We start from the raw sequence: 16,410 nt of genomic DNA on the forward strand, positions 1-16,410 counted from the left end.
TTTGTTGTTTGTTTTTTTGCTGAGGCATTTGGGGGTTAAGTGACTTGCCCAGGGTCACACAGCTAGGAAGTGTTAAGTGTCTGAGGTCAGATTTGAACTCAGGTCCTCCTGACTTCAGGGCTGGTGCTCTATCCACTGCACCACCTAATGTCCCTCCCTAACCCCCTTTTACTGAAGACTTGGGGCCAGGCATTTGCCTGAGATCACACAAGTGGCAAAATAAGGCACGATCCCAGGAAGGCTTAATTCACGTGCAGGAGATAAATCCAGACCCAATGAGACATACAATATGTGCAAAGGTGGTTCTGTATCTCACTGGTGGGAGAGTCCCTCCAAAGATAAGGGCAGTCTATCCTTTCTGTTCGATGAGGGACACCCTTGTCCCTCCCCTCCCCCAGCTCAGCCACAGGGGGAGACCTTCTTTGATTTCCTCCTACAGGGCTGAAAAGAGCAACTGAGACCAGACCATCATCTCCCATTATCCCTTATTCAAGCACCAGCTTAAAGTTTTCAAAGATTTGATGGCATCTTGACACACTAGGGGGTGCCACAGTGCACAGAACACTGAGCTTCCAGTCAGACCAGAGTTCAAATGTGTCCTCAGACAACAGGTGGAGGCAATGGAGCTGCCTGCCTCAGTTTCTTCATCTGTAAAATTGGAATAATGACAGCATCTATCTACTTGGGTTGTTGCCAGGATGCGATAATAGTTCATATGGAGCTTAGGTGCTATATAAATGCTCATTCTAATAAATCATGCAGTTGGGAATTTGTAACATATCTTATTTCTTCCCCACCCAGATCCCCATCACCACGAACTCCTTGAGGGCAGCTTTTGTGTTTCTGTAGCTTGCTCTCTGGCTCTTCTCCCACACCCTGAATGTCCTCCCTTCTCAGTTCCTGATTACCAACCTCTCTGGCTTCCTTCAGGTCCCAATTATAATTTTACATGAGCTTTTCCCAACCCCTCTCACTTCCAGTGCCTTTCCTGTCCATTATTATTCCTATTTATTCTGCTTAGGGCTTGCTTTGTCCATATCTGTCCACATGCATCTCCCCCATTAGATTGTAAGTTTCTCGAAAGCAGAGACCATCTTTGCTTCCTTTTGTACCCCGTAGTGGCTTAATAACAGTTTACTGTAAGATTGATTTTATCTGCCAATCATCCTAGAACAGTAGGTGTTTCCTTGAAGCTGAGTTCTTCTCTGACACACGCTGCCCTACAGAGAGTGTCGCGTGAGCATGTGTGTGTGTGTTATATAAACGTGTGTATTTGTAGGTGGGGGGGCACACACGTGTGTAACACAAATATAAAAAGAGCTGCCAACTTTGCCAACATCCAAAGGAGCCACAGACTCGGTTTTCCTGAGCATTATTGTTTTATTTGATTTAAACATTAGATTTGTTTTTTTTAAAAAAACGGCTTAGAGTGGAAATAAGTGCTTGAAACATCTGATAAAAAAGCATATATATAATTCACATTCCTATTTCATATGTCATGTACAGCTGAAATGTTCCTTAAAAGAATAAAGATTTCCCTTTCGGTGTAGTAGTTTCAGAAAAACAAAAACAAAAACAAAAGTTGGCATCTCCAGGAATTACAGGACATTATTCCTTAGTCTTTTGCCTTGAATGAGAAAAAACAAACAGGCCACAGTATAACTTTATACTACATTCCAGTTTATGTTGATTACTTGCCAGGGGGAAGACCTCAAATGAGCTGGTACCTGAGGATTCTACCCATCAACCACTAGGGGTCAATGGGCCCCAGCTGTCCAAAGGCACTAGACATGAAAATGGCTTTTTTAGGACAGACAGCAGAGACTCAGGTTCCTCCCCCCCAAATAATGCAGTCTCCTGGGGTGGCTAGTGCCCTTCCCCTTCATGTTCTATCTCAGTTTCTCTTTACATGGCCCACCCCGTTCAAAAAAAATCTGAGCGACCCCTTTGTCTGCAGTTCCCTTCTTTTGAGACATTCATGACTCAAAGAGAGGATGAGAGGGAGCTCCAAAAACATTTTTTAGTCAAGCTTCTTTGCCTGAGTTTTTTTTTTTTAAAGCTCTTAAAGTACAGAAATAGTATTCCTTTTGGGCCACCTAGCAAGGCCCTCTAAAGTCACTGACAAAGATTCCCTAATATGACCTGGGAACCCTTGCTTTGGAGAATGACCGATGCTTATAGCAAAGGCCTGTGGGAGACAAAGCCTTAAAGAAACATATCGGGAGATGTTCCCGTCCCTTTACCTTCCAATAGAGACTTAAGTTTTTTCTATCTTTAGATCTTGTTTGGGATTTGGGGTGGGGGAGAAGGCACAGATTTTAGATTGAAAGGGACCTCAAAAGTCATTTAGCATAATTCTATCAATTCAGATTTGGATGGCGAAATGAGCCTTCAGAGATGGCAGAGCCAGGAAATCAATCCCATTGGATCATACCTCCCGGAGGAAGAAACCAGGGACTCATCAGGAGTAACCAGAGGAACGATGGTGCAAGCTTAGGGTTAGAGCAGAACTTCCATTTCCCACAAGGTCTAGGGAAGCAGGCCTACAACAATATCATCTATCATCTCCTTTCCATAACGCCAAAGTGTCCCAGTGCATTCAGGGGGTGGGGAGAGATGGAATTCATTGGTTTTTGCATAGAAGAATAGAGGCTAAAATAACAGAGCTCAAGAGACAGACAGGGTACACATCCCGTGGGGGTAGGGAGCAGAGATTTGGCCAAATGGTTTCTTTTTGGGGGGGAGTGGGGAGTTAAAGTAAATAGTGGCGGAGGGCTCAGGAGTTAAATACATGACCATTTCTTCATAAAGAAAATCACAACCACATAATATAAAGTAAGGCAAATGGGAAACATCTGTCTGGCTTTGGTTGATTTTTGTGGGGGCACCTAGGGAGCTGCCCCCCAGTTTCTCTTTAGCCTACGAACACAGCAGGTGACAGATTCTGAAAGGCTCCTGACCAACGGTGAGATAGGTGCAAGAGACTCCGATTCCAGAGTCGGAAGCCAGGAGAACTCGGTCAGAAGTCCGAGCTAGAATCATCTGAACCCCCAAAGAGCACAGAAGAACAAGGGTTGAGAAGTGCTGGTCTGGGCCAGGAGTGAGCTTTGGCATTCTTAGGAAACATGGGAAAAAGCAGGGATGCGGGATGCCGCAATTCACTCCTTAGTGGCTATTTGCCTCTATCTGAGGGGAGGGGAGAGGAGCTAATGCTGTTGGAGGGCGGCCTCCCATTCCCGCATTCTTCTGACACAAATATAATCTCCTCGGCTTCCACGTCTCTACAGAGTATGGCTGTAGATAGAACTATAGATATAGATATATATATTTTTATATATATATAATATATATATAAAACATAGCTATTCCGTAGTTATATACAGGCATTAATAAAGTGCAATTGTTATTGGCTATTGTAAGGAAAGGGGAAAAAAATCTCATTTCCTGAGGAAGTGCTAACACAGCTTATCCTATGACAATGTCAAAGGCGTAGAATGCTTTATGTCACCCACTCCCCGCCTGCTGCTGGTTCCCACCAAAGCCAGTTCCTCTCCGGAGCCCCGGCTTCAAGGGAGTGCAGGGACCCCCTCGGTTTCACAGGAAGCCAGACCAAGGCACTTATCAGATGGAGTTTTCCTGCCCTCGGCCGTCGGAGTGGATGGGCAGCGTCCTGGCCCTCACCACGAGCTGAGCCTGAGGTTACTTGGGGGTGCTCAGGGAGCAGTCCTCGGGGATCTTCTCCTCGGAACAGCTTCTCCCCGACAGCCGGTCCAGATCGCTCAGTTCTTCAAAACGTTCGGCCACGCACTGGGCGGTCAGTCGCGCTTCTGGATCGTGGTCCCAGCACTCGGCCAAAGTTTCACAGACCATCTGTATACCCTGGAAGGGGAAAGGTCGAGAGAGATCGGGGAGTCAGGTGGAAGCATAGAGAAAAGCTCAGCCATGAGGGAAGAGTCTGGAGATAGCCTGAGAAGTCTCCTAGTGTGAGGTCCTTTATCTTCTCCCTAGGTAGAGTCCAAGTTCAAGCCCAGATACCTCACTCCAAAGCACAATACTGTCTCAGAATCTGAGTTGCCTACACTGTGAAGGCAATTACTTGATTGACCAAGGTTTGTCGGATCCTCTATCCATTCATGACACTATCTTAGCTCACCTTCTAGAGTAGTGGTCCTCACACTTTTTAAATAGGGGCCAGTTCACTGTCCTTCAGACTGTTGGAGGGCCGGACTATAGTACAAACAAAAGCTCACACTCTGTCTCCGCCCCTCAGCCCATTTGCCATAACCGGGTGGGCCACATAAATGTGCTCAGCGGGCTGCATCTGGACCGCAGGCTGTAGTTTGAGAACCTCTGTTCTAGAGAGTGCTTCTGATACCCCAGAAGCCTCACTTCCAGAAATCCAATCTGACTCCCCCAAATTTTGACATCACTGAGTATTTCCCTAGCCAGCCGGTAGAAACAGTCTGCTTCCCATGAACATGGGGGCAATAAGCCTTGCAAATGACCCCACTTTCTGGCTGCTCCCAGTTCTACAATTAAATCACAGCCAGAGCCATAGGAGCCTGGATTTTCAGTGACTGCTCCCACAACTCCATTTCTAGAAAACCTCAAAGTCTCCCTCCCCCACCTCATGATTTCATGAAGCTGAATTAATTGCATCATTTACCTAATTGGTGGTATTGACGGATAGTGCTGTTAATAGTGGAATGCTATTGTTTGTACACAAGCAACATTTATTTTGTTCTGCCGCTGTAATTACAGGCAGTAAATTAAATTAAATATTAAGCATTAACTTGAAATCAATAGTGCGACAAATCTCATTAAGAGGAAAAATGTATTATGCAAATTCATTCCAGAATTTTATCACCATGAATAATGGCTTCATTACTCCAAACCTACTGCAGGGGAGGGGAAGGAAGATACAGCAGAGAGAGAACCCTGGCTGGCTCTGGCCATACATGAAAGGGGGCTGTGTTCCTTGGGAGGGGAAAGGTTATCGTGGCTTGAGCCACCAGGGGAAGTACCTCAGACCAAGGCTGGGCCTGCAGCGTCTTTGGGCTGGCCTGGGCTTTGTCAGAAGGACTGGATTTCAGCCCTGGCACAGACTGGGTTCTTCCTGCTCCATCTATCTTGCTGAGTTATATTGATTGTTTTCATTTCTTTTCCAAACATGCCCTGCCCTGATAGGAACCTTAGTACCTTGGTACAAACTTCCAATGGCTGACAGAAAATTTTAGCATCATCTTATGGATTAGCCAAGGATATTCACTGCATGTGCAGTAGCATTACATCAAGGGTCTTTCTCTGTGGACATCACAAAAATCAACTCTGTCTGTCTCTGTCTCTGTCTCTCTCTGTCTCTCTGTCTCTCTCTCTCTCTCTCTCTCTCTCTCTGTCTCTGTCTGTCTCTCTCTCACACCCCTTAATAATATCTCCCGTGTTATCTTATCAGTGATATCTTGTATGACTATTCATGTCCTTCTGGATTCTTTATCCTCTTATCATTTCATTAGTTCATGGAATAATGTGGTGACATGGAGAAAAGGTTAAATTCAGGGTCACAGAAGGGGAGTTTGAATCAGCTTTGTTGTGTCCCTGTGTGATCTCAACAAAGTTATTTCATCCTCTCTCAGCCTCAATTTCTTTATCTGCAAAACATGGATGTGTGTGTGTATGTGTGTGATGAATTTCACAGCTCATCCTCACTGCTGTGAAGGGTCTCTTCCATCCCCCTAGCTGCTTGGCTCCTTCCCTCTGAGATTTCCTTCCAATGTACCAAAGGCTTATTTTGTACAGACGTGGCTGTTGACATGTCTTCCCGAATACAACATGACCTACTTGGGATCAATGAGTCCCTTGAGAACTGGGGTTGCTTTTTCACCTGGCTTTTTTCCCTCCCCCACTTAACTTGGTGCCTGGCACATAGTAGGCACAAATACAGCTCTGTTTAACTAAATCTATGCTCCTTTGATAAGTGCTTTGGAAACTTCAGGGAAGAACACTCTCTGGTGAAGACGCCACAGGATTTCCTGAACAGGAATTTCTCTGATCCACCCATGTCCAATTCCCTTTTCTTCATTGTTTCCCTTTGCTCCTAACTACTCTCTTCTCATGCCTTCTCTTGTATAATCAAATCAAATATTTCTCTCTCTATTCTGTATCCACAATCCTTCCTCTCATCTTACACCCATCACCTTCTGTCTCCCTCTCTGTCCTATCTCTCTCTCTCTTTCTTCCTTTCTCTCTCTCTCTCTCTCTCTCTCTCTCTCTCTCTCACACACACACACACACTTGCATCTTAAGTCATATCTCAGCTTAAGTAACATATAAAAAACACCTTTTCCTAGCTGTAAAGTTTTTCTGTTCAAGGACTGAAAATGAGGGGAAAATTAAATATAAATATTATATGTAATACACTCTGACAGTGGGGCAGCTGAAGTGGGACAACAGCTCGGAAAAAATGACATATCCTCCTAAATCCTTCTATACTGAATGCCCTATTTAGAAAGCACCTGCTAGTCTGGGACTGACATTTATAGGAATAGGATCTTCTCTTAAAAACAACCAGGCCATCAAGCACAGAGTTCTGGGAAAACAGCTCTAAATCCACTTCCTTTTCCACCAACCCAACCCCTGCTGGGCTTGGCCAATACTCACTCGGTGGCTGAGCCATGTGTTGGGGATCTCAGGCCGACCCCGGTCTCTCAGCACGTTGTCCTTCATGCTCTCAACACAGGGATGCTCTCTCACTTTGGAACCAAACGGCGGCTCATATTCCTTGACCTCTGCCGAGAGAATACACAAAGACAAAACCACTGAGAAGGGCAGCAGTGTTGGGATGGACTGAATGAATAAATGCCTAGCATCGAGCAGTAGAAGGGGGCCGGCTGGCATGTGTAATGCCCCATGGACTGTGGGAAAGAACAGATAAGATAGTGAAATAAATTGTAGGCAGTTTCTGTGTCATATCCTGGTTCTTGAGTCAAGGGCCTGGATTCAAATTTTGCCTCTGAGTTTTCCTCCTTTGCAATTCTGGCTAAATCGTATAACTTTCTTGGATTGTCACTATTATCTTCAACGAGAAACGTTTCATCTATATAATGAGAGGGTTCAATCCCCTTATTTTATGGATGAAGAGAAGTGATCGTCCAAGGTTATAGAGGCTATAAAATGAGGTTATTGTTCTATACACTTTTTACAATCCCTCCTAGTCCTGTATCATGTATAAGAGTAGGGGCAGGAATAAGCAATTTCACGGTGTAGGGTCATCTCCAAAGCACACAGTAAGTAGAAGACCCCCCCAACACACACACAGAGGAAGTGCCTAAGAAACTCGTACATTTATCTCCCAATTTCAGACGGCTCCATCTTACCAAGGACAATCCCCATTTTCTTTGTAATTTAGACTGCCTGGAGCAGGGATCAACAAACTCCAGCCCACCACCTGTTTGGGGTATGGCCCCACCAGCTAAAAATAGCTATCCATTTTCTGACAGAGATGGTGGAATCTGGGTGCAGACGGAGACATGCATTTTTGGGAATTTTGCTTGACCGTGAATATCTTTTATGAAGGGCTGGGGCTTCTTCCCTCCCCCAATTAAGGGCAGGGAACTGTAGATAAATAGATAAAGGTTTGTTAATTGAATATGTGTGTGTGTATGTGTATATATATACACATAGACACACATAGACACACATATGTGTGTATGTATATACAGGTGTGTAGGTATGTGTGTGCATGTACATGTGTGTACACGTATGTTTACATGTGTGTATGAGGGGGGAGGATCAGAGACACACAGAGACAGAGAGTGAGAGCACCAATCACTGGGCCAGTGAGCATAGCCCAAACAGCTTGGCCACTGGCATTGCCAGTCCCTAGGGTAATGGGACACCAATTGGCAGGAATTTATTTTTTTTTTGTAATATAATAATGATAAAAAAAAAAAAAAAGTGTTTTCTTTCAGAATACTTCTGGGGCTGGGTAGTAACTCTAGGCCTAGAGCTTTGTGCACGATGGAGCTCCCTAGTGGCCCTCCAGGCCTAAGTAACTCCTCTGTAGGATGAGAGGTTAGGGCACATAGTCTCTAAAATACTTTTAGCTCTTCCAGACCTTTATAGGTTACATGACATGTGACTATATTTGTGCTGACTAGGCTTCCTCCTAATTATGTCAACTCTGAGAAGTAATCATTTTGCTGTTTACTCCTAAACAATGTCCCTTCTCCAAGACCTTCCACCAGTAAATGGCTTCATTGACCACTTTTTGTTACTAAAAGCCACGGCCACATCTAACTGATTCCTGCTCTAAATGTGGCCCCTTTTGTTCTTTGTGGGAGGAGGGAGGATGTTTGTCACCCTGAGAATGGGCAAATCAATTTTTTTAAGTGACAACCTTATTTATCAGTGCATGGACAGCCAGATTTGTGGCGATAACGCATAAACATTAATTCTCTGAATTCCTGCTCAGAACAGTGCCCAGTCTTGAGCCTGACTTTTTTGTGGTGAGAAGCCCACATATCAAGCATCAGAGCTGGAGCCAGAAGGATCCCTAACTACCAGAAGGATCATGGGATCACAGAACAGGAGCCTTCATTTTATCGAGGAGAAAACTCACTATTTATTTGTCCCCAGTGCTCTGACTCTCAAATCCATCACTCTCTCCTTCCTCTGACTAAGAAATACAATCAGGTGTCAGCTGCCTACTATTCAGGATCAATGGCTTTAGACGGCATCTTGGCCAGATTTGGATATGGATTCAACTCTTGCCTTTCTGACCTAAAATACCAATTACGTCCCTGCTCTGGGTCATGGTTTCTTGGTGACATGAAGAGGTTAGACTCATAAAATGGTCTGGGATTAAACATTTATAATTGGTCTTCGTTACAATGTCACTATTACTATATATGATGTTCTCTTGGTTCTGCTTATTTCACTTTGGATCAGTTCATCTCAGTCTTTCCAGGTTTTTCTGAAATCATCCTGCCTGTCGTTTCCTATAGCACAATAATATTCCATCACAATCATATACCACAGCTTGCTTCGCCTGTTCCCAATCGATGGGCGCCCACCTGATTTCCAGATATCACTGACCACAAAAAGAGCTGCAATAAATATACTTTTTGGTACAAATCAGTCCTTTTTCTCTTTTCCCAAAATCTATTATTGGACGGTCTACACCCTAGGGGCTATGCTGCCTCACCAAGATGATGTAATAGCCAACCTTCCTCCTTCCTTAAATCATGCCCTGCCAAGTCAGCAGGGATTTTTAATCAAAACCAGTTCCTGTTTCTGCCTTGGCTCCAGAGACCACTCACCAGCCGCCCTAACTCTCCCTCCTCTATTTGAGAAGTCACAGCAGCCCCTTGTGAAGAAACTTCATTCCTTGACTGTTGGAGCACAAGTTTTCCTCCCTTTGGATTCGGGGCCCCAACTCACTGAGAGAGTCACAAGCAAACTCCAGCACCGATGCCAGTGCTCTTTAATTTCTGGCCATAAGAGAAATTTAGCTTTCCTCACTCGCTCCATCTACTTCACTCCGAAGGCAGGTCTTTGGGGGAGAAATAATATTCCTCAGGAATTCCAGCATCTGGCACACAGCTGTGCTGTTGATGAAGTGAATGGGGAAGTTTTCCCCAAGCAGTGCCCCTGAGTTTCTCAATTTGCATTCCAAATGAGGCTCCCCAGGAAAACCAGGGCAACTCAGGCTAGCCTAGCCTCTGATTTTCCTCCCCTCTGTTACTGACTTTATTGGGGGGTCTGCTTGTTCTTGTAGCAACCGGAGGATGACCTCAATGGCCCTTCATGGGGCCATTTCTGTGGCTCTCAAGTTCAATTCTTGCTTGCTTTGCTCCCCTGCCAGCCCCACAGGAGACAAAGCATTCGGGTTTGGGAAGCATTTGTTTTATGGCCAGCACTGACTGAAGACGTGAAAATGGAACTGGCTTGTTCTGCCAAGGGCTGTTCCAAAAGGGTCTGTGCTGTTATCATTTACTCCCATTACCTCCCCTAACCCCAACCTAGAAACTAGGCCCACCTACTGGAATAATCAGTGATCTTTTTGAAAGGGAACTCATCCCTTAATAGATAGCAGACTAATTTCCACTTTCCCTTTTAAAAACAAAACAAAGAGTTAACTCTAAATCCCACCTCCCATCATTTCCCCTTTCTCTCCACTTCCAACTAAGGCCTGAAAATGAAATTCGACTTTGGAGCAATTAGGATGTGATTTAAAACTTTAGTTCTCTGATGAAGTGAGAATACTCTACTACCACAAATTCATATAAATGACTTTCGTAGGGATCAGGAATTAAAATTGTTCCAGGCACTCTCAATCATTAAGGTTTCTTAGGTATACTACAGAAACACTAGAATAAATGGTTCTTAACTTTGTCTTCAGAGTGATATAGATGAGCAAAGCAAAGAGAGTTTAATTTCTCTCATATCTCCTAAGAGAAGTTAAGTATTGGAGATTTTAGCAGTCTATCAATTTGAATAGGGAAAAATTCAAATTTTTATTTTCACTTCTTTTATTTTGTGAATTTAAGAAAATTATTCTGAGAAGGGGTCTATATGTTTTGTTTTGTTTTTTATCAGAGTCTCAAAGGACTCCAAACAAAAAGTTTAAGAGGCTTACCCTGGAGATTTAATTGTTTGGGGTACTTCACTAAAAATTGAGACAGTATATATACCAAGGAAGCAAGTCATACCAAAGAAAGGGTAACAAAGGGTAATAACTGGGGTTCAAATCCTTCTCTCTTTAATATGCCTTGGTATTTATCCTCCTTGTGTCTTGTTTGCATATGGTTATTATCATGCTGTCTATCACTGGATTATAAACTTCTTGAGGGTAAATTGTTTTTGCCTTTCTTTGAATCGTAGTGCTTCAGAACAGTGTCTGACTTAATAAATAGTTGTTGTAGATTATGTGATGATCAACTGTGATGAACTTGGTTCTTTTCAACAATGAGATGATTTAACTCCAATGGAGAGAGCCCTCTCCATCCAGAGAGAGAACTATGGGGACTGAATGTGGATCACAACATAGTTATTTTCACTTTTTTGTTACTGTTGTCCTTTGGTTGCTTGTTTCTTTTTCTTTCTCATTTTTTCCCTTTTGATCTGATTTTTCTTGTGCAGCATGGCATATGTAGAAATATTTTTAGGAGAACTGCACATGTTTAACCTCTATTGAATTACTTACTGTCTAGGGGAGGGGGAAAGAGAGTAGGAGGAACATAAAGTTTTGCAAGCTTGAATGTTGAAAACTATCCTTGCATGTATTTTGAAAAATAAATAGTATTGTTATTAAAAATATATAAAAAGTTTGTTGTTTTATGCAAGGGGCAATGGTGATCCCTGAGAGTAAAAAGATATTTATCTGTAAATATTAAACTAGGTGCACTGTCTTGAGTTTTCAAGGGGAATAAGATTTAAGGGCTCATTCACTCAAAATCGTGGTGTCAAAAGCAAATCAGAGGGAAGTCTTGGACTCAGGTTTCTCTGAATCTAAAACCAGCTCTCAATGTATAGATTCTCTTTTTATGCTGAGGAAGAGGAAACCTGATATTATGTAAACTTTCCCTAGAGAATGATTAAATGAATTAACATATGTGAAATAGTTTGCAAACCTTTAAGCACTATAAAAGGCTGGTTATTATTATTATTATTATTATTATTATTATTATTATTATTTATTAGTATCATCATTATCTCAAAGTCCATAGGAGGGAAGGGCATTAGAATACCAAAACAGAAAAGAAGGGCATTGGACCAAACCAGCATTAGTTTCCAGAGAATTTCAAAAGGGCTTGGGAGGGAAGAAACAGGAAGGTGGGATTGAGATCAAACCAAAGAAAGGCTGGAGTCGCCTTTTTCCTGTTCCTAAAGAGTTTTCTGGTCTGATTCTGAAGGTTATAAAGGGTTCACTCACTCTTCCTTCCTTGGGAAACTGTGTTTATATCTCCTCTGAGTTCAGGTCTTTGTGAAGGGAGGAGCAGGGAGCTTGGCTCTCCCCCATCAGCCCAATTCTGCCAGGCTCAGCAAAGAGCAACAGGAAAAGTTTGGGATGATGGATAACAATGAGAGATTCCAAGGCCGGAAGCCCACATCCAGCCCTTCATAAGCCGTTTGTTCTAGTAAGGCATGAGAGATATGGCTAACAGTTGCCTGCTACTTATCAACTACTGATTTGGAGAGATTAAGTTCTCTTCTGTCAATGACATCAGTAATCTCTGAAATGAGTCTCCATTTTGGAAAAGGTTTCATTTTGAAATGATTAGACGTTTGAGTCAAAACCTTTTGAGATTCAAACTGTTTTGCTGAAACAGGTTGGAAGATAATTGAGTCTAAAATCTGGGGCCCTTTCTTGCCTCTGACACACAGTGGACTTAACTTCTCAGGAATCCTAGGTGACTCTCTCTGTCCCTAAACTACAAAGCAAAGGCACTGGTGGAGAGAATTCCCTTACTAAAATTTCGAACACCAAAGAAAATCATTCTTGTGGTCTATTTGAACACTCCCAACTCCAAACACAAACAAAAGCAACAATAAAAACCTGGTCAAATAAGTTTCACCTGCAAAGAAATATCAAGTTACTTTGAACTTTGGAAAAGACAAGAATCTCACGTAAGCTTCCATAATCCTAGAAAATTGTCTAAGTGGTCATTTAATACAATTTACATATACACCTCTCAAAAGAATACCCACTTTAATGGTATCTGAAAAATTGGAAGGAACCTTAGAGGCCATTTAGTGTAGCTGACACAGAAAACCAAGTTCTCCTCTATCCCACAAGTCCCTACTTGTGGGATGTGTGTGGGGAGCATATCCCACAAATAATAAGTCTCTGCCTGAAGACTTTAAAGGAAAGAGAACTCACTTCTTTTCAATGGAACTCACTTTCTTTCACATCATGTCTAACTTTGCTTCAGTACAGCTTCCTCCATTTGAATGTAAAAGATGTAAATGGGTTTATAAACTTATCAAAGAAATCCCAAATCATTTTATCATGCTTTCTAAATTCCAAGGACATCTATTTCTTTTTTTTATTAAGAATTTATTAGGAGCATCTAGGTGGTGCATAATAGAGCACCTAAAGTCCTGAGGTCAGGAGGATCTGAGTTCAAATCTGGTCTCAGACACTTAACACTTCCTGACTGTGTGACTCTGGGCAAGTCACTTAACCCCAATAGCCTCAGATTAAAAAAAAAAAATAAGAATTTATTGAAATTCTCACAGTTTCACAATTAGCACTATCAGGTCTCAGAGGGAAACCTCTGAGTTTAGATGGTGTCTTGAGAGCCAGGCAGGTTGTCTAAATCAGAAAACATGAGAGATGGTAAAGATGTAAGGTATCATCTAATTTACTCCTCCCATTTTTTAATGAGGAAAATGAGTGCTAGAGAAGTGAATTGATTTGCTAAGTCCCACACCTTGCTCATGGATGATGGACCAGAACTAAGACCCACCTCTCATTGAAGGCCTAGTCCGTTTGTGTTTGTTATAGCACACTACCTCTAATGCCCAAGTGATCTTAAGCAAGGCACTTCACCTTTATGGGCTTTGTTTTCCTCATCTATAAAATGGGTAAGTTGGCTTACTCATTTGGGGCTTGTAAATTCTCTTCAAATCTAAATCAATGATCTCTTGATATTTCCATGCCTACAGTGATACACTTAATATGGTAGGACTTTGGAAAAAAAAAAGACAACCTTTATTTTTTTAATGAATAGATGAACAAATAAATAAATGAGTATATTTGGCTTCAGTGTTGTAGGTAGCTTCTCTGAGAGTCAGAGGATCACAGATTTAGAACAGAAGAGACCTTGGGGCTGCTTAATCTCAACTCCCTTATTTTGTAGATGAAGATAAGTTAAGAGAGGAAAGGATGTTTGTCCAAAGTCTTAACTAGAAAAGGAGATTAAAGATTTGGTCTTGTAATCCCAAATTAAGAATTAATTTTAAAAATACACAATAAAGAAACTCATCCTTTGGAAACAGTAATATTTTTATGCAAAATCCACCATTTTCTAGGAAACAAAGGACTTTCAATTTAGATATCTCTCCCTTCTCCAACCCAGTCAGCTGCTCTCTAAGAAGTGCCATTTTAAATACACGCTAGCCAATCATACATACCTCCTATCTCATTGCAGCGAGATGTCATTTCCCAGAGAACCAGAGCCATGGAATATACATCTGTTTGCTTGAAGGACTCCATATTTTCCAAGTTCATTCTGGATTCCAAAACCTCAGGAGCCATATATCTTGCTGTCCCAACCTGCAACCAAACAGAAAAACCAGTTGTAGTTTGGTTTTCAGAATAGGATAGTATTCATGTCTATAGTTAAAACCTTGGGGATTTTTTTTTAAAAAGGTCTTAAAACTTCTTTTAAAACAACATCTTCTCAGTTCAATCTGTAAAGGTAAAATGGGTTCAACCAGAGAGATGACAATGGGCCCAAGAGTGGAGATGCTACAGGCCTAGCAGAGCATACCCTGATCGAATGGTACATGGTGAGGTGATAGTGGCACCTGGGGGAGTTATTTCCTTGTATTTCACTATGGGAACATGGATCAGCCAACTCCACAAATTTCATCCTAATAAATGTGGCCTCTTTTAGAAAAAGAAGGATGGAAAAAAGGGAAAAAAAGAAAAGAAAATGTGTTAAGAACAATGACTGGGTTCCATAGGAGTGAGGGAATTGGCCAGAAAGAAACAGAAGCAATCCTGGGAAGATAGGAATATAAGATTATAAGGGAAACCCTAGGTTCCATGAGAGAGTGCCTGGATTTCTGGACAACCCCTGAGACCAAGACAATGATGTGTGGCTGGATATTTAAGTGCTTAATTAATAATGCTATTATGCATTAATAAAGTATTTAGCATGATCACAATACACATATGCACACATGTAAAGAACTTTCAAGTCAGAGACAGGTGATTTCATCCGTATAAGGAACTAGAAGGTACGGAAACTCCCTCTTCTCAATCAGTCTAGTCTACTTCCAGAGAGTTACCCAGAGAAGTGACTCGCCAGCCTGTGTCAGAGGCAAGACATGAACCTTGGTTCCAAGGTCAGCTTTGTATCCATTATGGCGCACTGCATCTCATGCTGACTCTAATTTTAAATATCTACTATCTTTCAATAAATAATTTTGAGTCTCTGTTTCCTCATCTTGGGGGGAAAAAAAAAAGCAAAGACAATGGCCATAGTAATTATTCTGCAGGTTATAGACTAATGATATAAAGCAGTTTGCAAAGCTTTCAAAGAGGGTTCCAGAAATATCAGCTATTATTTATTATCCAGTTCTTGGCCCCATGCCTTCCACTGAATAAGCCCTTGTTTACTGGAATCAAAATGGGTACAGGGTTCCCACCTCCCCAGAAGGCTACAAAAATAGTTCGAGTTTAGGCAACATATAGTAATACAGTATTGGAGAACTGACAAAAATAATGTGCTCTTACGTGAAGACCATTTTTTTAAGGTTGCCGAGCTAACACAGCAAACAAGGAAGTGCCAAACCTCAGGGTCTGCTTATCTCTCCCTTCAATATATGTCAGAGCATTATTCATCCACCTCCTAACAAGCAACAGAAAAAATACGACTGTCATTCTGTCATGTGGGAAGCTTATAACTTTGTTTCTGCAATATGAAGACGCTTTCATCCCTGACCACATTGTGCTGGAAACTGTAAAAGCGAGAAGATACCATATGACAGAGTTTCTTGGTTTGTAGCTGGTTTTCTAAAGGCCCAGAAAAAGACAACACTCCTCCCTCCTTTCTATAGCCATCCCCTAAAAAAGAAAAAAAAAATGCTACAGGGGGAAGTTGCTACTGTGAAGTGCTGTGGTGGGAAGGACATTAGACTGGAAAGATCTAAGTTCACGGACATTTCTTAGCTTGTTGTGTGACTATGGACAAGTTATAGCCTTTTGGCCTGGGCCTGTTTCCTAATAGGTTAAACGATAGAATTGAGATGGATGGATACTTTTCAGCTCTCGAATATGGAATGGAAAAAGCAGAAAAAGCATTTACTTTATGCCGAGTCAAGCAATGAGAATTAAAATGGGAGAAGTGTGACCAGCCACAAAGTTTAGGTATCCTTGTGTCGCAGTGGCAAGGCTGCTGTAAAAACCCAGTGGTCCACTGAGTTGGTAAGAAGTGGAGATACTGGGGCAATCTAAGTGGGAAGGGTTTTTGCTGGGACCATTGGGAGCAAAAAGGGTCTCTGAAACCAGAAAGATGTGCAAGTGACCATAAAGACTCAGTTTTCTTGCAAAACTTACTTCAAAGGGTTCTTGGGTTTATTGTTTTATTTTAAAAGCACCAAGGACAGTAGCAATTAAACGTGAATGATTTCAGGCTGAGCTGTCTGCTGCCATGAAATATGCATGAAGGCAATATTACA

General features: G+C 42.1%; 1 protein-coding gene across 1 annotated transcript in view; it reads right to left on the reverse strand.

The window, feature by feature from the left end:
• Window positions 1-1,366: 1,366 nt before the first annotated feature.
• Window positions 1,367-16,410, reverse strand: part of TGFBR2 (transforming growth factor beta receptor 2) — an 84,712-nt gene continuing 69,668 nt past the window's right edge. The window contains exons 5-7 of the mRNA XM_074267632.1: window positions 14,137-14,278; window positions 6,658-6,785; window positions 1,367-3,879 (exon numbers count right to left, since the gene is read on the reverse strand). Of these exons, the coding sequence (XP_074123733.1) occupies window positions 3,700-3,879; window positions 6,658-6,785; window positions 14,137-14,278 (450 nt within the window). The 3' untranslated portion in view covers window positions 1,367-3,699. The remainder of the gene's footprint in view (window positions 3,880-6,657; window positions 6,786-14,136; window positions 14,279-16,410) is intronic.

This window comes from Sminthopsis crassicaudata, chromosome 5 (genome assembly GCF_048593235.1).
Source record: "Sminthopsis crassicaudata isolate SCR6 chromosome 5, ASM4859323v1, whole genome shotgun sequence".
Lineage (NCBI taxonomy): Eukaryota > Metazoa > Chordata > Mammalia > Dasyuromorphia > Dasyuridae > Sminthopsis > Sminthopsis crassicaudata.